A 27,803-nucleotide genomic window follows, 5' to 3' on the forward strand; every position below is an offset into this window, starting at 1 on the left:
ACTTTATTTGAAATGAATATATCATTCCTCACATCTGACCACAGGTGTTTTCCTGCTCGTGGTATCCGAATGCAGGAAGTTGGAGAAATCGAGGTGCCAAACCCCGAGGTCCCAATAAGTATTCACCAGCTGAAAACTGAAAAAGATGACGTGAACGCTATTTTCTAAAGTAGGAGTCTCTTATCTCCCATCTTTACCTCTTACATGAATGCAGCATTATTCAACACATCCAGATATGCTAACACCATTTACAACCCAAACCTACTGATATCCACTACGTTTCTGACTGACAAACAGATTTATGGTGATTTTTGCTTGATCTTATGTCTCTATTATACTAATAAAAACTACAAGATCAGATTTGGACTCAGTTAGGCTGAGGTGTAGAGAGTGACACACCTTACTGTACCCAAATGACCACAGTCCCCCAGTGAGATTAGTTGTGGCTACAGCAATGTTGATTTAATACCTATATTGATCTGCCATTCATCACTCATGAAAAAGAACAATAGTAATGATATCATCTATTTTAGAAGGATACTAAACAAATGTCACAGCAAAACCAAGGCGCTATTTGGATATTATAAAAGTATAATATGTTCACCATAAACATATAATTTATTGAGTTCCACAGACACACTCTAAGCTGCTATAGGAATATTGTGATTTTTCCTAATTCCAAATGTAAAAGTGTGAAAAAAATATACTTTATACAAAATTAAACATGGCAGGTTTAGGCTAGACATGGCAGTTTTACTGTATGCTTTAATACTGAACATTTTGAATAGAAATCCTGACAACTCTAAAGCTCTAACTCAAACTCTAGCTGAGGCAAAATAATTGAATAAACAGGAAAGTAGCTTTCAGATTCACCTTATATATGAGCTTTAATATACAGTACTACCACTACTACTAGCACCACTAATGTTACTACCACTGCTAATAGCACTACTACTACTGCTACTAGTACTACTACTACTGCTACTACTACTACTAGGCCTACTACTATTACTATACTACTACTACTACTACTACTAATACTAATACTACTACTGCTAAGATACTATTACTACTACTACTACTACTACTACTACTAGACCTACTACTGCTACTATTACTATACTACTACTACTACTACTACTACTACTACTACTACTACTACTAATACTATTACTGCTACTACTGCTAAGATACTATTACTACTACTACTACTACTAATACTAATACTATTACTGCTACTACTGCTAAGATACTATTACTACTACTACTACTACTACTACTACTACTAAACCTACTACTACTACTATTACTATACTACTACTACTACTACTGCTACTACTACTACTACTACTACTACTACTAGGCCTACTACTAGTACTATTACTATACTACTACTACTACTACTACTACTACTAGGCTTACTACTATTACTATACGACTACTACTACTACTAGGCCTACTACTAGTACTATTATACTACTACTACTACCACCACTACTACTACTACTACTACTACTACTACTACTACTACTACTACTACTAGGCCTACTACTACTACTATTACTATACTACTACTACTACTACTACTACTAGGCCTACTACTAGTACTATTACTATACTACTACTACTACTACTACTACTAGACCTACTACTACTACTATTACTATACTACTACTACTACTACTACTGCTACTACTATTACTGCTACTACTGCTAAGATACTATTACTGCTACTAGTATTATTACTGCTACTACTGGTGTGCATTTGTGATATTGTGTATTGTTTAATAGTGTAGAATGTTTTCTACTGTAACTTCTGTACTTGTCTATTCTTTTCTCAGGCAATAGGTAAAGAAAAGGCTTAAGGCAATTGTTCCGGACATAATGCAATAGTTGGGAATGGATGGGGAAAAACATAATGATTTTTCATTTAAGTGATAAGTAGCTTACAGGCAAGTGGATTTAAGCCAGTAAATTCCTAGTTGTCATTTTTAGACTATGTATAATTCATTCACCAAGGATTTGCATGGAAATGTCTGGTTTACCATGTGACCTATAAAAATACATGATTTCTTCTCACTGCTTTAAAGGTTAATGAAGCTGGTGTGAATGGAAGTCAGGCTACAATAGCTATCCAATGATAAAACTCTATAATAATTCTAGTAGGGAATATGCTTTTACTGTGACCTTATACTTTATGGTACTTTTCATATCCAGTGATATTACTATACCATGTCAATCAGTCATATCAATATCAATAGTGATTTCATAGTGACCTTATTGTATTCCATAGTATTATTTTATCCCTTATGGTATTACTATATGATTTGTGGTATAAATAGTGACATAGTAGCTGCATGTTAATAGTTTGGTATGTAGTATCTCTAATCTGTTACTAGGAAAAGTCAATACCAAGTTGAGGTGCTACAGCTAAACGTTAGTGGCGTACTACAGAGCGTTTTTCGTTTCCTTCTCTTTTGGTCCTCGCTGCACGCCGTAGTTCCATGTGTTTTGAACAACTTCTGCAGGCGCTTGGATTTGAGAGGTAAAGTTAGCACTGAACTACACGAACAGGCTTTTAATGTAGATTTAAAGGACAGTCTGTTAAGTTATGCAGCTAAGTGACATGGACAGCACCGTACCTCTCTCTGGCGCGAATGGAAGCCTGGCTGGCTCACCTTGTGTTGACAACTCCAGTGTAGCCGTTAGCTGGTTTAGCTATATTACTTTGCTAGCTTGTGTTTGTTGCACTGCGAGTTATTTTATTATTAGTCACCCTAACTGGCTCATTTGGCAGTAGTTACATAACCTGCAGTATTTGCCCAATGGTTCGTGATAGAGAGTGCTAACGTGACTGGTTTGTGTGACACGTACCCAGCATCAGGACCACGACTAGGCGCGTTCTCGCTTGTACAGAGAGAAGGTGACGCTGAACTTCATTGAAAAATCTGTCAATTTAATGCGACTTTGCTTATGGGCGAAAGACTGGCTTTCGCAAACTACCATTCAAGCTTGTTTCTGAATCAACAGAGCCCACGCGTTAATTCGGCATACATATAATCCACCTAGCGGCACACATAACATTTAAAGCTTTAAAATTGGCTCGCCTGTTATTCCCACATTTTATGGAAGAAAGGGCTGCTTGATGAATTATATCAATGCCGAATTGAAGAGTGGCTGCTAATGGTCCAGAAAGCGTCTTGAGTGATGTTTTATGAGGTATGAAGCCTACTGTTACCGATGAGCAAGACGGCATTCAATTGCCACATCATTGGGTGGAGTTTGGCGTGACAGTCTAGACCACGACTAGCAACACATTATATTTTTGTAATAATAATGTTAACAACAATAATAATAATGCTGATGATAATAATATAAATGAACATTCTCTCATAGGGTAAGTGCCCTAATAGACATGGCCGTATTAAGGAACCATGGCTAATTACTGGGATTGCATAGTTTGTACATGTGACACATTTATTACAAATTTTGGTCATGCGCAGTCGGGCAAATGCTGGACTTCGGGTCAAAATTTCCTCCAAGGTTTTGCATTGGTCTTGTTGTGGTCTGTTTGTGTAGGCTAATGTTCATATTATTTATTTGTGGATCTTATTTATTTGTGTCATGTTCACATGTTTATTTATTCATGAAACAATAATACCCCCATAGTGCTAGCCTACTGAACATGTGCAACAAGTGGATGAGCTATTCTCTATGCTTTGCTGTAGAAGGGTTTCAGGTGACATAGCATCCTTAGGCAGCCATATTGGAGGTCTTCAGCTCTTGTGCAACAATGGCTGAGAACAGCTAATTGCATTTCTATACTTATAAACAAGACAGTTTACTGTCACAGTAACCTACATTTGGAAACAAATCTACTTTATCAGACAATTAATTTTTACTTGGAATGTTACTGAATAGATCTACACCACACTTTTCCAGATATTTCTCCTCTTCTTCCTGGTTGCTGTATGATTAGGCATTATTTTTTGCACAACCAATTCTCTTTACAGAGGCCTGTCTGGCTCTCATGCAGGTCCATTGGAGAATTGGCTGTGCGCAAATAATGTTTAACATAAAACAGCCAAGCTAGAAAAACAGAGATACCTGAAAAAGATTGTTGTGGTGTGGGAGTGGGTCAATTCAGTTAGCTAACTAGCCAGCAGTAGGGCTGGGCGATAATTCAATATTATCGTTTATCGTCTTTCAGTGGAATCATATCATGATGATATGAAGATATTTTGATATCGTGACACACATTCCTGCTGTCTAAATGAGCAAATTTTACTTAAAAACTCTGATAAAATGAGGTATGGTAGGAATATTATTTGAATATTTCTGTTTTGTTTGACATCACACCTAACATCACCATTCGGTTCAATGAGATGAACATTAATTTGATTATTTAACGTGATTTTGCATACATGAACCATATCGTGATATATATTGATATCGAGAAATATCCTTATGATTATCGTGATATTGATTTCAACCATATCACCCAGCCCTAGCCAGCAGGCTAATTACAAAGCAACTAATGTTAATGTTAGCATGTAACTACAAGCCGCTACTAGCCAAGTCACATTAGTGGGCAAATCAGACAGTGATGGTTAGCTAGCTAACAAGCTGATATTATCTAAACACAAATGATCAGTTCCCAGTCAAAAACAGCACAGAAATGAACCATGTCTACTAGAGCTGAACAATTAATCAAAATTTTATCGAAATCACAATATGGCCTACTGCAATTTTCAAATCGCAGGAGGCGCAATATTTGTTAAAGGTGAAATGTGTCAAAATACCATTTTAAATGAAATATTGTGGTGCTGCAGAGATGTCCTGGCCTACACATCATATTCTCCAGACTTGTAGAATATGATGTTTGGTACAGATCCCCGCAAAAATCACACCGTAATCATTTAATACGTTTTTCAATGAAAATGAGAATAATGATTTAAAAATTATCATTCCCTCTAATATCGCAAATCATATCGCAATTGCAATATCAGTCAAAATAATCGCAATTAGATATTTTTTCAAATCGTTCAGCCCTAATGTCTACTGAACTCTCTTGAGACAGCCAAATCATAAGTTAAGAAATACAATCTGGTGATTTTAGCCATGGCTGCCAAGAGTGAAGGTCCTCCAACATGGCCACCAGAGGACGTGTCACATCACCTGAAAGCCCTTTATAGTAGCTACCTGTGTGCCTGTCTGGCACATGCGGTTTGCAATAGCGAGTGCCGTGCGGTAAAGCCACAATCCTGTCATTTCTAAAGCACTGTTGGCTCAACAATGTCCAGTCATTGTCCCACTCTTCTATCACTAATGCAGAGCTAGCAGTACAGGCCAGCCTACATTGTTGTGGCTGTAAGGTAAATAAGCTGCAGAAACCACTGGAATAGTTTGGGATATAGCCACTCGAAGGGTTTAGCTGACCATTGCCAATCTTTAAATTAGAGAATGAGCTATGTACTGTATTTTCCTACAGTAAAAAACGTGACAGAACGGTGTTTATGTTGGCTTTCAGTTGTGAATTCACAGGAAAAGAAGTTACTACCTCCACCATTTAGTAACACAAGCTTGAGTATGTTAGATATAGATCCATGGAGTTACATTCAGGCATTGCAGATCACCACTTTTGTAAATAGCCGCATTACCTTCCAACATGGAATCGGCACTTTAAAAAGTTTTGTGTCAGTTTACAGCTGTATTGTGGCCAGTGTTGGTGACTTACCTGTTTATGTGGCCATGCAGGTCTACAGCAATTAGATGAGAGAGCCAACGTTGAGCGTGCAGGACCCGGGTGGTGGACAGTATAGGAAAGCAGGCTGGCTTATCAGTTAAATGACAGCAAGGGGGTGGGGTCGGGTTGGGTGTCTCTGTGTATTAGGGAGGGAGGGGAGGGGGGGGTTACATTGTCTCTCATATTCCCTGTGTTTATAATAGGGTTAGACCGATATATGGGTTTGCAGATATTGCCTAGTCCGTGTGGTCCACCTCTGATATGACAGAGGTTTCCGCCTGAACAGCTACTGAATATGTTTTTATTGTTTTTTTTTTTTTATCAGATGTCTGACCGCAGAAGTCATTCCAGTGTGGTGTGGGAGGGTTTTACTCAGCAGCTTCAGGGGTGTTAAAGTGTGTAAAAACCTGTAATGACACCTGCCTCACCCTGCCTCGAGGAGCTGATAACCCAGCTAAAAGAATTTCATTAGTATGGCTTTCAGTGTCTCAGTTCCCATGATGGTCTGAATGATGTTTGAGAGGCTTTTCCACCCCGACAAGAATTAACAGGGTTCCTACGCAGGTCTGGAAAGTCTGGAAAAGTATTAAAAAATGAATTTGATCATTTCCAGGTCTTGAATAGTTTGAGAATTTGGAATAATGTCTGGAAAAGTATGGAAAATGTTGCGGTTCAGGTCCGATACACACATAATTCTAGCTTTTATGTTGTTGTAGAGCCACTTTGAGTCCACAGTTTTTGTTGATGTGAAGAATAATGTTCAGATAGAGGGACGCTCTTATTATCCAGCCGCTGTCAGCATGCATTATATCAAATACAGACCAAAATCAAATCCGGTCAAGAACATAGGGTCTGGGAAAAATATGGAATTTTAAAATGGAAACCGTGTATCTGGTGTTCAATATGATTTACGCAGATAGACATCTTGCCCCTGCTAACTAGGTCATATCACTGTATAGATGAAGATCGTTCTTCACAGGGACAAATATTGCAATATGTGAGATGAATGGCAGGGTAAATCTTCAAAACAAATCAAGGTCTGGAAAAAGTATGGAATTTGTTAATTGAAAATGTCTAGGAACCCTGAATTAAATTCTCGGAGAAACACTGAATACTTGGACTGGACTGGATTTTTGGACTTTTTTGGACATTTTTGTCACGACAATGGTCAAATTTAAGGATTGGATATCGGCAGCTTCCATCCGAAAATATCGGTATCATCCTTCGAAAACCCATATCAGTCGAATCCTAATTTATGGAGAGCAACCTGGTCTGGCTGGTGGCCAGCTGTGGGCCGACCCAGGACCCAGACAGCTGGTGGTCAGCCCTTATGGCATATTGTCATGCCTAATGAGACAACCTGAGATGGGCCCACTTCTCTGTTTAGCAACCTGTGTGTGTTTGTGCTGGGAGTGGGGGGGGGGGGGGGGGGCGGGGGGGGGGGTGTGGTGGTGACTTGTGAATAATTTAATGCAAAATTATGTCGTGGCTACCGGCCAGGAGTTTTGAGAACACATGGCGGGGGTCAGCTTTCAAAGGGGGTTAAGTCCCCCCGAATACCTCCAAGCAGTGCTTTTTCCTGGGAATGTTTCTGGTCCATTAGTGCTATGAAGCAACAGGTGGCTGCGGCGTTTGCAATCGCTCAGCTTTTGTTTCATAGGGCGAGTTCCCCACTTGCTGATATGCGATATACTCCAGTAAAACAGCAGTGTAGCACTTGAGCTCCGTCTCTGGATGGGTTCCAGGTTGTCTCCACCACTTGTTCAGTTTTCTTCTCATAGTTTTGTTTGACAGGACTTGAAGTTGTTGGAAGTAAGACAGAAGATAGAACAGAAATTCTAATATTTAGGCTGTTTACCCCCATTGCTTCTTCTAAGCTCTGTCTTTCCTTCTGCTCTCAGGCATGACCGGCAGAGATGACTGAGAGTCTGAAGACACGATTTGACTTCCCCAACCCCGTCATACAAGCCCAGGTGAAGTGCTGACACCCACTGATCTCGGGGGGGGGATTCAGTCTTGGTGATACTGATCCTACAATGTGACTGCTTTGTATTTCATTAGCACATTACTAAATTGGGGCTATGAGAACTCGCTTGCATAGCCCTGTACAAGCCCTGTTTGTTGTATACTAGATAGCCCACTGAGCCCATTATACTAACTGAATCTGGGCCTATGTGTCAGTGGCACACCTTCAAACGAATACAACACATTTTTGGGAGTTTGTCCAATTGTTCAATTTAGCCATGAAGTGATGAAAAGCATAAACATAAAAATCAACCTTGTGTCCCTGATAGATTGTCGGCTCCCTGCTAACGCTTTGGCATATACTCTGTTGAGTGATAGCAGGCTCCATGCTAACACTTTAGCATACACTATGTTGAGTGATAGCAGGCTCCATGCTAACACTTTAGCATACACTATGTCAGTGGTAGGCAAATAGCGGCCCGTGGGCCAAATTCGGCCCTGCAGAAAAAATATTTGGCCCCCTGATGAAAGTTTTGACTATAATAGTTCACATCAAATCTTTTACATATTTTTTTCACAAATCTACTCTAGATAACATAACCACAAGGCTCCTGTAAATCCCAATTATTGCAATATAACCTTGTTACAGCTATACATTTATCCCCCACACCATAAAACTAAGGCTGCTATTTGAACAGTGCATGGTGCTGAAATTAAACCTTCCAGAAATTAAAGTTTAATGTGTGAATTCTAACAACTGTTTTAATTCCACAGCTTTAGCCTATATAACCATAACAGATTTGTTCTTCACAAACACAAATGGTTGGCAGTCAAACAGACATGGTGTGTTGATGCCATTTATTCCCCTCAGATACAGTCCTTAACACTGTTATAAATCTATTTAATATATTTAATTCGTAAATGAATTAAAAGAAATAAATAAAAAAAACATATAGGCCTGCGTAACGGCCCCCCAATGAAAAATCATGAAAAACTGGCCCATGGTTGAACCTAATTGCTGACCCCTGCACTATGTTGAGTGATAGTAGGTTTCATGCTAACACTTAAGCATACACTATGTTGAGTGATAGTAGGCTCCATGCTAGAATTTAGCATACACTATGTTGAGTGATAGTAGGCTCCATGCTAACACTTTAGCATACACTATGTTGAGTGATAGTAGGCTTCATGCTAACACTTTAGCATACACTATGTTGAGTGATAGTAGGCTTCATGCTAGAATTTAGCATACACTATGTTGAGTGATAGTAGGTTCCATGCTAACACTTTAGCATACACTATGTTGAGTGATAGTAGGCTTCATGCTAACACTTTAGCATACACTATGTTGAGTGATAGTAGGCTTCATGCTAGAATTTAGCATACACTATGTTGAGTGATAGCAGGCTCCATGCTAACACTTTAGCATACACTATGTTGAGTGATAGCAGGCTCCATGCTAACACTTTAGCATACACTATGTTGAGTGATAGTAGGCTCCATGCTAACACTTTAGCATACATTATGTTGAGTGATAGCAGGCTCCATGCTAACACTTTAGCATACACTATGTTGAGTGATAGCAGGCTCCATGCTAACACTTTAGCATACACTATGTTGAGTGATAGCAGGCTCCATGCTAACACTTTAGCCCATGTTGAGGGATGGTAGGACACTAGAATTATCAAAAGTAGACTGACCTAGAAATAAAAAGTTGTGACATTTTGTGTAAAACTTCCCAGTTTCCTTTCACAAAACTGCCAGACTGCCAGACCACATGTAATTTAAAATTACTTACCAATTAGCTTTAGTGCTGTTGCAAGATCTAATTTTCTGACATGTGAGATAATGCTCGTGGCCTACCATCACTCAACATACTGTTGTTGCTGTACTGCTAAAATGTTAGCAAGGACCACTGGAGCCAACAATCTACCGGGGACACGGGGTTTATGTTGGTGTCTATGTTCTCATCACTTAACAGCTAAGTTGACCAATGGGACAGTCTCCCAAAACCCGGTGAATTGCTTTGACCTAAAATTTACATCTAGGCCAACTTTTTGTTTCCAGACGGTGAGAAGTCTTGTTGCTGCTGTGCTAAAAGAAAAAGGGCAAAATGGGCGAATCACCCAGTCTTCCACTCAGGTGAGTTCCTCGTCTCCAGTATCACTGTTTTCTTCATCTAATTTCCCGCACAGCATTGCGTGGCTCTAATTAATGTGATATTAACTGTCTTGTAGGGCTCTCAGGTGATGTAGCATGTCTTCCAGAAGCCATATTGGAGGTCCACAGCTCTTGGCAGCATGGCTGAAAACTGCTAATTGCATTTCTAAACTTACGACTCAGCCCTCTTAACAGTATGGAATAGGCATGCTTAATTGCTGTGCTGTTTCTTAATTTGGTAACACACCTACCATATCGGATTATTCATTTTTTTTTTTTAAAGATTTATTTTTTGGCATTTTATGCTTTATTTGAGAGATATAGTGAGAGAGAGACAGGAAGGTATGGGACAGAGAGCGAGGGGAGGACATGCAGCAAAGGACCACGGGTCGGATTCGAACCCGGGTCGCTGCGGGAAGGCCTGAGCCAAATGGTACGCACCCTACTCGGTGAGCCACCAGGGCACCCCCGGATTATTCATTTTTACTAATAACATTGCTGAATTGACCTACACCAACACCACAACAATCTTTCATGTATCTTTCAGGTATATTTAGCCATTTATTGCGTACAGCCTATTCTCCAATGGACCTCCATGGTGGCAGATTTGTGGTTCAACTGCAAAACCACTATTGATCATGTATAATTGCGCATCATGATTTCAGTTTCCGCAACTAATATTCATAGAATATTGTCATGTTTCCCCCTTGCCATGTGACAAATGTACCGTAGTTGAAAATGGTCAAGATGTTGATGTAAGAAGCCACAATTGCAGTTAAATAACTTTGCTCTCAAATCATTGAGACCAATATGTGGGACTAATAATTGTGATCAAAATAAATAGTACTGACTGTTTGACTGACTGTTTCAATAATGCAATGCAGTACATGCTTAGAAATGGCGATGTGGGGCCCAACTGTAGAGAACTAATAAAACATCCCATTTGCTGTCTTAGTCAATTTTTTAGATCAAGGAGCCCCGAGGAAAAACTATGACAGGAATTTTACCCCACTGCTAGACGTTTGTCTGGAACGGCTTGTTTTAAGGCGAGGCACCACGGGTGAAAAGGCCATTTGGCTTGAATTGGTCAACGTCTATTATAATGTTTTGCTTCTATAACTACTGTAGTTTTGTGAAAGATGCAGAGTGCAGGCCTGAAAGTGAGTTTTGGAGGCCAGGAATCTCAGCACCTGGCCTAGTAATGGTCATTGGTACTCAACAACAACCCTATCCCTAAGGTAAATCTTAAAAGTCCAGTGTAGCACCCTTCCCTGACTGTGTTGGTGCTGTCACCAGGGCCCGGCGTTGGAGGCTCTGTGGGAGCAGTGCTGCAGCGACCGAGCCGCGGTGCGATCCGCCTGCTGCGACGCCCTGGTTCTCCTGGTGGATCAAGACCACGCAGACCTGCAGTACGTCCTCCACAGCATCCTCAACCTCCTGCCCTCCGCCAGGTACAGAAAATACACCTAGTACGCCTCGTTCCTGCTCTGTCACCCTCCCTATCCCATGCACTGACAAATACAGACATGTAGACAGGGGGGTTTGACAGGCAATAGTTGTCAAAGGTGGTTCCAAAGGCAAATGTGTTTTTTTTGCACAAATATTGGTGGTGGCCGCCAAATCCTGTTCCTCTAGCACCAAAACAAACGAGCCCCCCCCCCCCCCCCCCCCCCAAACAGGTATGTGTAGTTTGGATGGTTGGTCTAGCATTTAGTATTTAGGAAATCCCTCCCTTCTTGTTTGTGCTGTCAACTTCTTTTGTTTGTCAGGATGATACAGAGATAATGAAGCAGCTCAGTCATACTATGTAAAATTTGGGTGAGTCAACTTTTTTTAAGTCTTCATAAATTTTTTTATTCATCTAACAGGTACAATGAAATATGAAGGACACATTTTTTTTTTTACATTTTTTTCCCCACCCCTGGTCCCACATAGAATTTCTACGGATACAATAAAAAAAAAAAAAAACACAACCAAAAACCAACCCTTCCTTCTTAAAATAATGGTTAAGTCAATGACACTGTAAATGATTTGATGAATGGTGAGTGCTTCATTTGTCCTGGGCCCCAAACAGACTCAAATTTTCCAGATGACTCCCTCAGGTTGTACTTAATTTTCTCCAGGTTTAAGAACATCATGAGGTCTTTGAGCCATAGAGATGCTTTGGGGGGGAGGGGGTAGAGTCAACTTTGTAGGAGAAGGTTGACCTGATGGTGGCGCTATGGAGTGTGTGACCACCAAATGTGGTCTGTCACACTTTTCCAAATTTATATCTCAAGTTTGGTTGCGCTAGCATCATGCATTTAGGATGGTTTGGATTTTCAAAACTCTGGGTAATCGCCATAATCTAGGAAGTTCATACATGCTGTGCGCAAAATTTTGTCGAGGTTGGATCAACTTTGTGGGAGAGCCAAGGAATCTGAGAGGAAAAAAAAACAGATTCTACACTTTACGGTTCAGGAGTTATTGGCCACCGTCTGGCCATTCAGTATATTTTTGTTGCCTGAGTAGCGGGGGAGATTTGAAACATATTCACCAAATTTGTTTTCTCTAGGACCTACAGTCTCTGAGGTACAGATCGTTTATGGGCAGAAGAAAAAGAAGAAGAATCCTAACAAAAACAATAGGATCTCAGCCTTATGGACTTGAACCCCAAATAATGAATTCATGCATACTTTTGTGGAATCTGATCAAAATGTCAATTCAGGTTAAGGGCTTCTCATAGACAACCGGCATAGTACTGATCAATTCCACAGTAAACGTAAAAGTTAATCATATCCATCATATCAGAGGTAGACGTCACTGACTGGCTGATATCCAATTTCTAATAAAAGGCCAATATGGGCTCCATGTATATCAGTATCATAGTATCAGTATCATAGACACATAAGCACAAGCACACCAAGCACTGCTCAATGTATAACATGCAAATGTCCATACAGTAGCTTTTGTTTTTGTTCATTTGCATGGGACAGTGACAACAAAGCATAGACAGTAACACAATTTGAATTACAGAATGTTAAAGATGGGAGTAAAATATTACTTGCAAATTTAGGACCTGTTATCTGAACAGCAACATCTGTGCAGGTTTGTAAGAGTTTTACATTACAGTTGTTTAATGTTGCCTGTTGAGGTATTGCAAATTTGTCTCCACACCAACCCAAGGCTTTGTATTGGGGCCAGTGATCCAGGCATGTCTTGGACCGTTCCTTCTAAACTTGTGTGTATTAACAAAGAGGTACAAACAGTTGTTCATTCCAGCAGCCATGGTACTCTTTGAACTCGGGAATAAGCAGGAGGGAGATGATTGATTTTGATCTTTTATGTTTTGAGTCCTTCTTGTACCTTTCTGCCAAAGCAATTGACCACTTTTGGGACAACTAAAGTTGAAACTTGAATCTTGAAAGAGACCAACTAGCTGGTCAAGATGCTATGATGTCCTCAAGGAGACACTGTATTGTTAATAGATAAGACTATAAGTGCTTTTGTTGACATACTGTAAAATGCTTCTACGTTCAAATGAGATAATGACCGCACGATAGTGTCAGTTCTAACTAACCAAAGAATTTACTCATATGCCCAGTGAAACATCCAGAGTGTTACCACAGTTCTATTGTTCAGTGGAGCTGTGCATGGGAGCTATGCATGGGTGTGACATCATTCCTAATGGTGCACCATCTTGTGAATTTACACACCGTTTTTTCTGGTCGATCAATCCCAAATGCATCAGTAGGAGCGTCCTTCAGTGGCCATAAGGAAGCCTCAGCACCACCATGTCATAGAATAGAATTTGAAAGGATCGAAAGGGCAGGTGCTGGTGGGAAAGGTGCTGCAAGGGAACTGAAGGACCAATGTAGAAACCTTCCCACAATGTGAAAAGTGCCCGATAAAGAAAAATAACCAGCCATAATTCATAATGTCAACGTATCCCCATAAAACGGAACCGTCTTGGGGAACAGGGATGATATGAAAGACGAGATGAACCGCTGTAAAGACTTCTGCAAACTGTTTTAAATTTACGACAGGGAAGTAACTTTGCTGTTTCTGTTGTATGTCATTCCTTTCCCGTTTTCCTGGTGTATAACAGTTACAGTATGTATGGCTCAGACTAGGGTTTGACCGATATAGGATTTTGATGTTCTGATATTTTTAGACTGAAGTCACAGATAGCCGATAAAATTCGACCATTTTCAGGCCAGATTACATTTGCAGTGTTTTTCCCCCAGAATTGTATTCTTGTCAGGGTGGAAAAGCCTCTGAAACAGCATTTAGACCATCATGAAACACTTAAACGTTCCATTGAAAGGCATACTGATGAAATTATTATAGGGTCAGCAGCTCTTTAAAGTGAGGTGACCCACCCAGGTAATGGAAGGGAAGACTCTGGGTTACATTAGGCCTTTAAATGAATAATTGATTAACAGTGATTTCAGAACAGCTAACAGCTAACAGTCTTTAGGCACAACATGAAGCTTTCACAAAACTGCAGTTAACACACTATTGTAAGAAAAATGACGATATTCACTTTGATGTCTAATGCTCTTGTCGTCCTTTTACTGGATAAGTAGAGAGAATACTTCCACGCAGAGAAAGTGAACGTTTCTACCATTTCTCATCAAAGTAGGAAAATAAAATGTTTTATAAAGAGTGTCCCCAGTCTTTTAATGAGAGAGCGCCGCGCTGTCCTTGCCACCTCTGCTGACTTGGATCTATTAATTCTTCGTATGTAATGGCGATCACAGCAGGTGTATGACGCCTAAAAGCAAAGTGACCTTTTCCAGCCAGCAATAGATGGTACAGCACGTCTTGTCTGGTATCACTGTGCAAATGTGGAGTCCGTGTCTGAAATACTTCTTGAAATTAAAGCAAATTTTTTGTTAGTTCCTATGGCAAATGAATTATTCTTATTTTTCTTGACATGTTTTCTGAAAGTTTGCAAAAGTTTCGGTCGCTACTGCTATGCTACTGCCGATATTTTGTGCTGATATTCAACATCTTTAAAAAAGTATTCAGTCAGAATTCTTGTCTGGGTGGAAATGCTTCTGAAACAGCAGTAAGACCATGGGACACTAAAACTCAACCCATAATAATACTACTAATGAAAACTAATGTATGCAGGCTATACTTGTATAGAATCTGATCAAAATGTCTCATTAGAATCAATGTAGGTTAAGGGCTTCTTATAGGCAACCATATCATATCAGAGGTGGACTGGACCATATTCAATTTTTAATAAATGGCCAATATTTTCTATATACTGTATATATCAGTCTAACCCTAATTTAGGGTTTTATTTCATAGCTGTCTCTTAAATGGTTTGCTTGCTTGACAGAAAAATGTCTCCTTACAGTCTCCTTACAACATTTTTGTACAGTTAGAAAAAATCATCAACAACAGCATTTTCCAGTGAATTTTTCTTGAATTATGATGGCCTTTTTTATGTCTTTTCTTACTTCAACTGTGAACAGAAATGTTCAGGGGCTGATGAAGGTCATTGGAAGGCTGCTTCAGATGCAGGCAGACCAGCGGGACAAAGGAACACCCTTCACCTGTCCTTACTCCATCAGGTCAGTCCTTTTTATATATGCCTTTGCTTATAATATTTCTGTGTAATGTCTGCTGTGTGAAGATGCTGGGATTTTTTTTTATTTATTCAAAGGAATACACCAAGGTTTTTGGTGATTGTTCCATTGGAGTAACATTTTAGCATACACTATGTTGAGTGATAGTAGCTCCATGCTAACACTTTAGCATACACTATGTTGAGTGATAGTAGGCTCCATGCTAACACTTTAGCATACACTATGTTGAGGGATAGTAGGCTCCATGCTAACACTTTAGCATACACTATGTTGAGTGATAGAAGGCTCCATGCTAACACTTTAGCATACACTATGATGAGTGATAGAAGGCTCCATGCTAACACTTTAGCATACACTATGTTGAGTGATAGTAGCTCCATGCTAACACTTTAGCATACACTATGATGAGTGATAGAAGGCTCCATGCTAACACTTTAGCATACACTATGTTGAATGATAGTAGGCTAATAGCATTACCTTAAAAGCTAGAAAATGAATTTGTAGCAGCTCTAAAGCTAAATGGTCAGTAATTCAAAGTTTATGTTGCTAAGTCTGTCAGTTTTGTGTAGGAAATTTACACAAAATATGATACAAACATACTGTTTTGAACTAGCAGGCACTACTTTCTCTGTTTCCATAGGGGGTGGATGTAGTGGGTGATGGGAAACTTGTGTACAGCTTAAAATCACATCACTGCGCAGTAGATTAATACGTTATTGCTCACCTGGAATAGTTCCAAAAATAAACCTGACTACATCAGGTATATTGAGTTAATATCTCATTTTTAACATTTATGAATCTACAGGCCATATAATAAAAGCCACAAACAACTTTCTATACAGTTTATATCTTTCGTATGTGTCGTTTCCAGACTTCAGTCTCTCAGTGCACGCCTGAGCATGAAAAACAACTTGCAGACACATTGCTTGCTTTAAAGGCATCATCCATCACTGCATAAAAGGAGGCAGAGATGGAATATGTGTAACACTGCATGAGTGCTTGTGATGACTGCCTTAAAGTAATATCCACCCTCGAATACTCTTACACTGTAAGATATCATCAGTCTGTGACGTTCAATGCATTCCAGGAGTTGTTTTGTGATGAAGTGTTGTAATTTACCTTTTTAGTGTATCCACTTTCCCTGCGTCGTCTATTTCTACTTCAGTGATTTCCTACAGTTCTCCGAATGAGGCGCACCCCTTACTCAAAACGCATTGCATTCTGGTCTATTGAGGCTGCTGTTGGTGGAGAAATTGGTACCTCTACCTCTTCTACGGTGGATTTCTTTGTTTATGATTTGTTGAATGTTGGTGCAATACGGCGGCTCTAGAAAGAAGCCCTCGCTCTTTGATTCTGAGGGACTGACACATTTCTGGCTGAAGTTTACCATTGATGTTTTAGATGGATGACTTGACATCTGATATCTCCATTGGGTAACTCAAGTGTAGCCAAGGTTTCTATTATTTGACAAAGAACATCATTTAATGACAATTTAATGAGTCATGAATCATATTGTTCAAAAATAGCTGTCATTATTTTCTTTTGTAACAACAGTTACATCCGTAGTTTTTGTCAGTTTTTGCAGGATAAAGTCTGAAAAAGTCTAGTTTAACCTCCAAAATTGTCTCACATTTCATTTTAACTGGCACCAAAAAGGTCTTAAAATTCTTCAGTGTAACTTGATGAAACTTGGAGACACCTTGTTCTTATTTTGAAATGAATAAAAACAGACGTTCCATTGTAAACTTTTGTTGCTGATGTCATTTTCAATGCCGCAGAGAACAGCCACGATTTGATAATGCAAACAATGTAGTTGCTAGTCAGGGCAGGGGAATCCTTTCTGATGCAAGTCAGTCCTACTCGTGTGTGATAGCTCAAGGCTTATATACTGTAGTCCTGTGCTTTTGGAGGAGCCTGGAGAGAGCCTCCCCCCACCCCCAGGCTTTGATGTGCACCTCTGCCAAGATCCTGGGGCCTCCTTAATCAGTTACAGCGGGGGATAAAAAGACTGAGCTGCTGTGTCTTTTCTCTTTCCCTTTTCCCCTTCTCCTTCTTCCCTCATGTTTCCCTTCCTCCCTCCTGCTCTCCTCGCCTCTCTCTCTCTATCTCTGATCCCCTTCCTCCTCCTCCTCCTCCTCCTTTATTCACTCTTACCCTTTCTCTCTCCACGTCTCTATCCCCCTCTTTCTTTCTCTCCTGCGGTCTGCTCTTCCTTCCCGTTGTCCTTTTCTTTCTCTTTCTGTCTTCATCGCCGTCTAGTGTCTCTGCTGTCTGTGTCTGTCTGGCGGCCTGAACCTCCCCGGTGGGAAGATGAATGTGTCGGGGGCAGCGGGGTGGCGCCGTTGGCCGGGCGGACCGGCCAGCCATTGGTCGGCGCGCCTGGCACTGCCGGGCAACTGTAAATGCTGCGGGATTAATGGAGGATGCACACTGGTGCCCATTGTTGACCGTCTGCCCACCGCTGCCCCGTGCAATCTGCCACCGAGACACTAAGCAACTTAAGCGCCCAGCGGGATCAGGGAAGGTTCAGGCCTCGGTCCGGCAGACCGGCTCATTTCTCACGGGACGTTAGTCCGTCTCTGGTATTGTAGTCCGTCCTGTCCATCCCCTGTAGGGTTTCCCACATATTGATTGTATTCGACCGGACCGCCCAGGTAAATTATGTTGTGTTTGCTGCTGTATCGCGGATTGATATAAGACAATAGTGATTAGGGCTGAATGATTTTGAAAAAATATCTAATTGCGATTATTTTGACTGATATAGCAATTGTGATATGATTTGCGATATTTGAGGGAATGATCATTTTTACATCATTATTCTCATTTTCATTGAAAAACATATTAAAATGATTATGGTGTGATTTTTGCGGGGATCTGTACCAAACAAAGATGTTTTCTTAAGTCTGTAGAATATGATGTGTAGGCCAGGACATCTCTGCAGCACCACAATATTTACTTTAAAATGGTATTTTGACACATTTCACCTTTAACAAATATTGTGCCTTCTGCGATTTGAAAATTGCAGTAGGCCATATTGTGATTTCGATAAAATTTCGATTAATTGTTCAGCCCTAATAATTATTGCATAAATTATATGACTTTGGGGCTTGGTCATGTAAATTTGGCTTAGCGACCAATCCACAAAACATCTTGCAGTATGGGCTCCTGCAGGAAAAGTAGCGCAAGCAAAATCTTTCAAAAGGTGAAATTACGCACTTGGGTGAGACCCGTAAAAAGGCCACTGGGTCACATAGATTTTTACCACGGCAGCTGCAAGATATTTATTTATGCAAGATACAGAACATCATCGCCAGCGAATTTGAAGCAGATTTTCTATCTTTCTGAGAATTTCTTTCCCTGAACTGCAAGAACCAGAAATTATTCAGAGATACGACTTAATATTCAGTCATATTGGATCTTTTCAGTAATATAAAAGACGACAGAACAGAGTACCCCATAGATCCCATTCAATTCCAGGCATTGCTAGGATATGTATACAAGTTGCATTTCTTGAACTGTGACCAAGTTTCAATATATTGCAGAGTTACAGTATATGTACAGACTTATATGTCCGGACTTATTTTCAGCACATCACAGATCAGGGTCATGTTAACAAACATAGGTATTTGCTAACTTTTGGAAAGTTTTGGCAAGTTGTTAAAGTTAACAAGTATATTCCCTGAATATATCGTAAACAAAACTGTATTGAAAAATAAATATATATATAATGCCAACATTTATCAAAGTGCATGGATAAATTAAACTTAGGCACTTTCTTTAAGCACAAACTAATCATTCTTTAGCCTACTTCTTTTTATCAATCTTAAGCAAATTATGTCAGCATGCGTAAAGAGTAACTAAACCCCACTTAAATCTGTGGTGAAGCCTGACACCTAATGGTGAAATGTAGGGTACTGAACTGGTCATCTGCTATTGGCTGGTCTCTGTGCCCTGTAATGTCACCCTCTATAGAGTACAACAGGTGGTGACATCACCCGGCACAAAGACCAGCCAATAGGAGAAGGCCAGTTCAGTACCCTACTTTTTACCATTAGGTGTCAGGCTTCACCAAAGATTTGGGTTTGGGGTTTAGTTACTCTTTAATGTAGTTTAGGCTAGGGTGAACAAGTTACAGTATGACACTTACAGTCAGTGGAATAATTGCCATTTTGGTTACATGCCTATGTTCTCGGCATGCGTAAATGTACTTCTTTTGGAAAAGTAGCATACCCACTGAGCAAAAGACGTGATTTCAACGTTGCGTCTATGCTTTAGCTCTCATATAGCCCAGGATCATTACGGCTATGTATAGACCTATTTTAGACCAAGCAGTAAATACTTTATTACAATGAATAAATATCTGTAAATACCAAAAATATGCACCAGAGAAGTCCTGTAGACTAGCCCACAAGATAATTATCTGAGCACAAGAAGTAATTTCAACATTGCGTCTATGCGTAGCTCTCATATAGTCCAGGATAATATTGTCTATGTATAGACATCTAATAAACTTTCACTTTTCAACCCCATTTAAACTTAATTTAGCCTAGACGGCTATGGCCATTTAGACGTGTTTTAAACATCTAATCAACATAAAATTGCTCAGTGGGTACTCTGCTTTGGAAACAAAAGTTTCTCTGAAGGTACCTCTGTACCTCTGGAGGGCTATTGTCTTTGGGGATGGGGATTTCTGCGAGATACCCATCTAATTGCGGAAAGGTTGCGCTTGTCACCTGCCAGGCAGTGTGGGTCGCTCTCTTGGAGAATCTTGTCAAGCATATCACTCAGAGAAAGTGTGCGCGTCTCCTCTGTTCAAGCCCTCTTTTGCCGAAGGGTACCTCAGTGCTGAGCGCTCCCATCTCTATCATCGGCCGGCATTTCCATCAAATCCCACCGTGCCTGGATCATTTTGCGCATGTGCTGCTTTTCCCAATATCAGTGTGATGATCCTTGTATCGCGGATCAAGCACAGCCGCGATACAGCACAAGGGTTCTGAGTCTGCCTGACTAAAACGTACTAACAGCCTCTGAGAGGGTGCTTTTGGCTGTTTCCACTCCTTGATCTCTTTCAGCCTCCTTGTTTAACAGACACTTTAGGGCCCCTACCACAGGTATAATGTCCGCAACAATTGCATTAGACAAGCTTATCTCCATGTTATCTGCTCCAAGGGGGAGAGAACAGAGAGGCTGTTCTCAACTAACATTCACTGGTACGCGCTGAAAGTTGCGGGCAGGCCATAATCTGCTACATGTGCAGCCAGGGATCGCTTTTACTCCAAGAGAGGCTCTCCAGCACTTAATAGGTACCATTCCACCTCGTTGTCACATCTTGCTGGAGTCTTTTTGGTGGCGTTCCCATCTGTATTTGCAAAGTTTGTAAGCGCGAATAGGCTCTAGATCTCTGTCCTCATCCTTTGCCATGCGTCTTGCGTTGTCCCTCACTACCGTATGCATTTTTGATTTATCAATGTCCCTTGTTTCAAACATGCTGGTGAAAGCCTTAGAAATGGCTGCTGCTGTATGCAGTGGTGGAAAGTAACTAAGTACATTTACTCACGTACTATACTTAAGTACAATTTTGAGATACTTGTACTTTACCTGAGTATTTCCATTTGATGCTACTTTATACTTCCACTCCACTACATTTCAGAGGGAAATATTGTACTTTCTACTCCACTACATTTATTTGACAGCTTTAGTTACTTTTCAGATGGAGATTTGACACAATGGATAATATAACAAGCTTTTAAAATACAACACATTGTTAAAGATGAAACCAGTGGTTTCCAACCTTTTTGGCTTTTGACATCTTACAAAAAGCAGTGTGTAGTTGGGTCACATTTCAGATGTCCATGAGTTGTTAACAGCTCCACCAAATAGTGATTTTTCCCTCTAAACCTCACATGGTTTCATTTCAATAAATGTTCAAATGATCCAATATTTCAGCAAAAATCAAAGATTAGAGAAATAGTCCAAAAACTGAAAACAGATTTGTGTATCAGAACTTTGTTTTTTTTTCTTTCCTCTCCCATTAATCATCTCACGACCCCTCAGATTTATCCGGTGACCTTTTGGAGGGGCCCGACCCCTAGGTTAGGAACCACTGGACTAAACTAGCTAACTGTATATAAAGTAGTTCAAACTAGCTCCACCTCCAGCAGCTACAACAGTAACATGCTGCTTACACACTGATGCTTCAGTATTAATAATCTAATGATGTCATATATAATAAAATATCAGTCAGAGGGACCAAACCACTACTTGTACTTTAATACTTTAACTACATTTTGCAGCTAATATTTATGTACTTTTACTTAAATAGGATTTTTCATGCAGGACTTTTACTTGTAATGGAGTATTTTTACATTGCTGTATTGGTACTTTTACTTAAGTAAAGGATCAGAGTACTTCTTCCACCACTGCCTGTATGTGACCCTCTAAACTCTTGCATGAAGCAGAATCTTCTTCTTCTTTGTCAATCCACTGATCGGAGCTCCAAATGTCCGTTGCAACACTGAGAGCTGGGATGTCTGTAGCCAGGAGCTCATGAATGTGATGTGCAACAACATTATATATTTCTGGTAGACACATCTGCGAAATATCATCTACTAGGTACTGTGTACTGGTGCTCAGTGTGTTTTAGAAACTTACGAAACCTGACGTCTTCCACCACAGAAAATGGTCGGTCATCCAAGTCGATGAAGATTTCTTTCAGTGATGCCTTTGGCTTTGGCACTGTCGCAACCACATTTCTTTGCATTCTCAAAGACTGCTGCCACAGATGAGTCTGTTGGGAGCAGGACGTTTTTTCTTCTTACTTGAGGTTGTTTTGGTGCTTTCAGATGGTAAATTAGGTTTGCGGTGGAGTAGTTCCTTGCTGTTGTAGCCCCTCTTGATGTTTCAGCAGAACAAGCTTTACAAATTGCTGTCGGCATCAGAAACCGTGAAATAGCTCTAGGGCTGTGCGATAATTCAATATTATCGTTTATCGTCTTTCAGTGTGATGATATGAAGATATTTTGATATCGTGACACACATTTCTGCTGATGACAAGCAAATTTGACTTAAAAACTCTGATAAATTGAGGTATGGTAGGAATGTTATTTGAAAATTTCAGTTTTGTTTGACACCACACTTAACATTACCATTCCGTTCAATGAGATGAACATTCATTTGATTATTTACTGTGATTTTGCATACATGAACCATATCGTGATATATATTGATATCGAGAAAAATCTTTATGATTATCATGATATTGATTTCAACCATATCGCCCAGCCCTAAATAGCTCCATACCGCTGAAATTTTAGCTTGGCAATCATACTCAGGTGGAACTAGAGATGCACAGCACATGACATGACAAAATCACGTAAACACCAAAACCCAGCACTATTGGTAAATAATAAATAAATAAATAAATAAATTATCGCTCATTATTTTCTGTTTTTATGCTATTGGCCGATCACTGATTGCTTATTTCGTCTGATACCGATAGAAGGCTGAAATTTCTGTGCATCCCATCCCTACTCAGTATTGGTATCAAAGTCAAAATTCTGGCATCTTGACAACACTACTCCCCAGTGAGGGCCCCGCTGCCACTGTGTCTCAAGCCAGACTTCACTTCAGAAGTCGGTGTAACCTGTACACATCCCCAGGCAGGCGGGTGTTCCAGCAGACAGAGGCTCTACCTGACCCCCTCCTTTCAGCCCGGGCGCTCCGATTCAGCGGTGAACTTGCAGTTGAACGACAGGGAAGGAAGGTCGTTCCCTTCGCTTCCTGCCTTCCTCCATTGTCTGGCGGCTGAAAAGTGGGTAATGGCGTGAGAGGCTGATGGATGGCAGCCGCATTGAGGCAGAGGGCTCGGAGACGGCCGCGGGGAACCTGAGGAGGGGGGTGAGAGAGATGGTCAGACAGATTACACCATGTGAGGAGTGGGAAGAAGAAGGAGGAGGAGGAGGGGGGAAACTCGGGGACAAGCCTTTGTCTACCCCCGATGTCTGGCCCATGCCGCGGGCTGTCGCAGGCACAGGCGTGCTCAGTCATTTAACTTCCTTCCTACACTTAGTTATGTGATGATTGATGTAAAGCACTGGTTTAACTTTAGTGGACCTGACTGCGTTGTCTGCCCACCCCCCCCCCCCCCCCAACTCACCAACCCTGTTGTCTTAACCTCTGCCCTGTCTGTGGGCTGGAATCTCAACAATACACAGACTTCACCTTGGATTTGACCCCATTGTTTTGTTTGGAATGGATGGGCTGCATATTCAAATTCCATTCAATGCCATTGTTCACGGGCACAAACGTTCGGTAAATGACGGCTAAACACAATGCAATGTGCGAAGTCTTCTAGCCTTAATCTCTGTATCTAGAAATCTTAAATATATTCATGGATGCCTAAAAGTCATTTTTCCCTGTTTTGAACCAATTTCTCAAACTTTTAATAGATCTATTTAATCTTGAGTCCCTGCCTGTATGTGAAGCCTATTACAGACAACAGAGGCATTTTGTGTGTGTGTGTGATATCAACTTCAGTAATTGGAGAGGTGTTTGATTCTGTAAAAATCTTCCTCTGAACGGAAAAAAAATCTTCTCGCAAGACATTAAAAGTTAATAGATATGAAATTATGCTTTTGATCTATCCCCACTGGGAGACTTTAATAAAGTACAACATATTTTGTTGGGTATCTGTGCAAATATCAAGCAGAATCAAAAAATGTGAACTAAAACACCACCCTATAGCCTATTTAGTACCTACGCATACAAAGCAATAGGCCTGCTCTTTACGGTAGTAGTATAATAAGTGAGAATCCTAAGACTAATTTCATTACACCTCACAAGTTACTGCCATATCATAAGCATCACTTATTTGTGATTAAAATGAAATTATATCCTGTTGTAATGGTGTGTAGTGTTTTCTTTCACAAATCTATCCCATTGTATAGGGCCCAATAAAATACATTTGAATTTTCCCCAAATTCTGTTTCATTTTTCCATTTCCACGTTTCCCAGATCCTAGTTTTTACAGATTTTTTTGTATTTTTAAGATGATTTTTTGGGCATTTTTGCCTTCTGCCTATTAGATACACAGTAGTGAAGAGAGACAGGAAAGGTCGGGAGAGAGGGGGGGATGACATGCGACAAAGTTTCTGGTCTGGAACCCAGGATGTTAGACCACTGACTCACCAGGACGCCCCGTTTTTACATATTTTGAAGCATTTTTAAGTGAAGTTAAACTTTATTATCCCAGGGAGAAATTCATGTTGCACTGGCTCCAAGAAACAGCACATATACTTTTAAAAGACAAATGACAGCGAACGCATTATATGACGGGACATGTTGACACAAAAAACCCACATATCAGGCACAACTCCCACTTCATTGTACAATCTAATTGCAGCTGGGACAAAAGATCTGCAGAAACCTTCAGATGGAATCTTATGCTGGAGCAGACATCTACTCCCTCTCCTGCTGTACCTACACAGGCAACCATGAAAGGGGGTGACCCATGATTTGTCAGATTTTATTGCACATCAGCTTAGAGTGGAGTCTAATTACTGATTTTTGACTGACACCAGTGCGCCTGCTGGCCTGAGAGACTGCTCTCTGTAATTTGAGCTGATCTTGACTACACATAGAACCAAAAGTGCAAAGTCAGAACACTCCGTACAACAGTCTTAGAAAAAAGTGACAGTAAGACGTAATCTACATTAAAGGGAAAATGTTGCTTGATCTTACTAACAGCATTTTTATTGCTTTCTTAATGATTTGTACCATTGTTGATTACAGTTCTTGAATTCATGTACTGTTTATGCTGTAATCCCATAACAAACCTACGTGGGTTTTTTTTATGTGCAGACACATGCACCAGTTCTTCTTCTTCACGTTCCCATGATTTTTTATACCAGACGATGAAATCACAGTTAATGGATCGGTCTTCATCTATTTGTCCGTTCGTTGATTGGTGACAAACAATATCTCATACACCAGTGGTCCGATTTTGGCAAAACTTGAGGAAATGATGCATCTCACCACTGAGTTCCAGCATTTACAAAATTACACTGATTGATCAAGGTGGGTGCAGCATCACACATCTATTAATTTGTCTGTCCGCTTGTCCGTCCGTCATGTGCAATATCTCAGACACCATTGGTCAGATTTTGGCAAAACATGGGGGAATGATGCATCTCACCCATCTGTTCTGACAATTACAAAATGCCACCGATTGCCCCAAAGTGTGTGCAATGTAATCTGTTAGTTTATTCCTTCATCTCATAATTATAGATACTGTAGTGATGGTTCAGACACTACTGGTCTGATTTTGCCAGAACCTGGGGGAATGATGCATCTCGCCCAAGGGTGTTGCTTCAATTACAGGTCAAAATTAATAAGTTTAACAAGCCTTATCTCCCACAGCAGAAGTTTGATTGACATGAAATTCAGTTCACATATTCAGCTATCCTTGCTCTATGAATTATTTGCCTTTAGGATCATCAGTGTGTGCTAAATTGGATTTTCCATCACTTTGAATGTCTTGACAGTTTTTCCCCTTAGGCTTTCTCCTAATCAACACCAGGAAACTAAGATACATCTATACCACATATACTATATACTCCGTACTATGTACATGCACATACATTTATTATTAAAGTGGGTTTTCCATTTTCATTGTTATTTGATTGGCCCAAAGGCATGACTGCATTGTTTGTGGTGGAACAGAACACATGTTTTCTGTTCCCTTGTTAGACTCGGATTTTACTATTACCATCTCTATTGAAGAGTAGGAGTTGGAGAGTTACAGTGAGGGTGGTGACAATTAAATCCTGAAAACAAACCAAAATCCAGTTTTATTTATGTGATAATAACATACTGTACAAGAACAGGGTGGGTTGATGAATTTGTTTTGCAAATAGTACAACAAAATTCTCTTGGGATCCACAGATGATTCTGATTGATTTTAAGAAATGTACCTCCTCCTGCCTCTGGCTGGGGAGGAGGCAGTGGGAGATGCCACTTTGGCAGCCTCTTCAGTTTGTCAGTCTTGCTTGGACTTTATTTGAATCTTCCCTATGTCTGCTTATGCAAATTGGCATTTTCAGTGGGGCACAAAAAAGCACAATCTATTCTAGACCTTATCTAATCCAGTAAATGCTTGATTGTGTTATAAAATGGCAATTTGATTAACTTTAGACTTTGTACATGATAGTTTTAAGACTGTATTGGTTCTGAAATCGGCTCTGTATAGGCTCTGAAATTAATACTGACTTTGCTTGTTTTCTTGCATAAACCTAATGTTTATTTTATGTGTTATCCAATTGCCTGACACCTGAAAGTGTAAAATTGTAAATGTTCTATTCTGCTTTATTATGTATTTATTATGTATTGTCTACGATCACCTGATTTTTTTTGGATAATCATATCTATTCTAGGATGTATCCCATACCTAATCCCCATATGAACAGACGACAGTGTCGACACGTGTGCACAAAGTAACAATAACAAAAGATGTCAAATCTGTTTTTGTACCTACAGCTCTCCAGCTTGTTTCAAACACATTTTGGTTATGGCATGTGCCTTTGACTTTTGACTAAATTGAGGATGCCAAAGTCACCTATTTCACTTTCTTTCCAGTGCTGTTTCTCATCGTGTCTCATTGTCCTTCATGCTAATGTTGGATCTGGCGAGCTGCCATGTCACCAAAATTATGACAATTGACGTTAGATTTACTTAACCCAGCCAAATTCCAATTTGAGCGTTCAAATACAAGTGTAAGTGATACTAAGTGTATCTATCTAAGTGTAAGTAAATAAGTAAAACTTTATTTATATAGCAACTTTCTAATCTGTGGTTCACATTGGAATACTAGAAAATTAAAAAACACACAAAACACTAGAATAAAATATGGTAAAATAGTAAAACATGGAACTCAGTACATAAAATAAGACATCAGAGACAATCAAAGACGAGATAATAAAAATGGGTCTTAAGTTCTTGTCAGAAATCGGATATCTAGGGTAATGCTGTTTGGAAAAGCATGATTGAACTAGCTTTTCTGTATCTTGCTCGAAAAGGTCGATCAAAAACTAAACCTAAATTCTTAAAGGTAGACTTAACATCGGATGCCAATAGATCATTTAATTGCTGGATTTCCCTAGAAATATTTTCAGGGCCGATAACAGCTTCAATTTTGTCAGAGGCGTCCAATCAGTAATTGCCACAAGATACTGTATTTAAAATGGCCATATGGAAATAATTACATTGAACAGAAAGATACAGTTGTGTGTCATCAGCATAACAATGAAAGCAGATGTTAAATTGACGTATTATGTGATCCAAGGTTAGCATATAGC

The 27,803-nt window shown here is 40.0% G+C and overlaps 1 protein-coding gene across 1 annotated transcript in view; it reads left to right on the forward strand.

Annotated features, from left to right (window-relative positions):
• Positions 1–2,508: 2,508 nt before the first annotated feature.
• Positions 2,509–27,803, forward strand: part of LOC139667261 (focadhesin-like) — a gene marked incomplete at its 3' end in the record, with an annotated part of 33,173 nt that continues 7,878 nt past the window's right edge. The window contains exons 1-5 of the mRNA XM_071546711.1: positions 2,509–2,545; positions 7,648–7,719; positions 9,779–9,853; positions 11,168–11,322; positions 15,340–15,438. Of these exons, the coding sequence (XP_071402812.1) occupies positions 7,663–7,719; positions 9,779–9,853; positions 11,168–11,322; positions 15,340–15,438 (386 nt within the window). The remainder of the gene's footprint in view (positions 2,546–7,647; positions 7,720–9,778; positions 9,854–11,167; positions 11,323–15,339; positions 15,439–27,803) is intronic.

The sequence above is a fragment of the Centroberyx affinis genome, unplaced genomic scaffold, assembly GCF_046629955.1.
Source record: "Centroberyx affinis isolate AG114_WGS23_722 - 3 ecotype Tasmania unplaced genomic scaffold, CSIRO-AGI_Caff_v1 ptg005392l_1, whole genome shotgun sequence".
Taxonomy (NCBI): Eukaryota; Metazoa; Chordata; class Actinopteri; order Beryciformes; family Berycidae; genus Centroberyx; species Centroberyx affinis.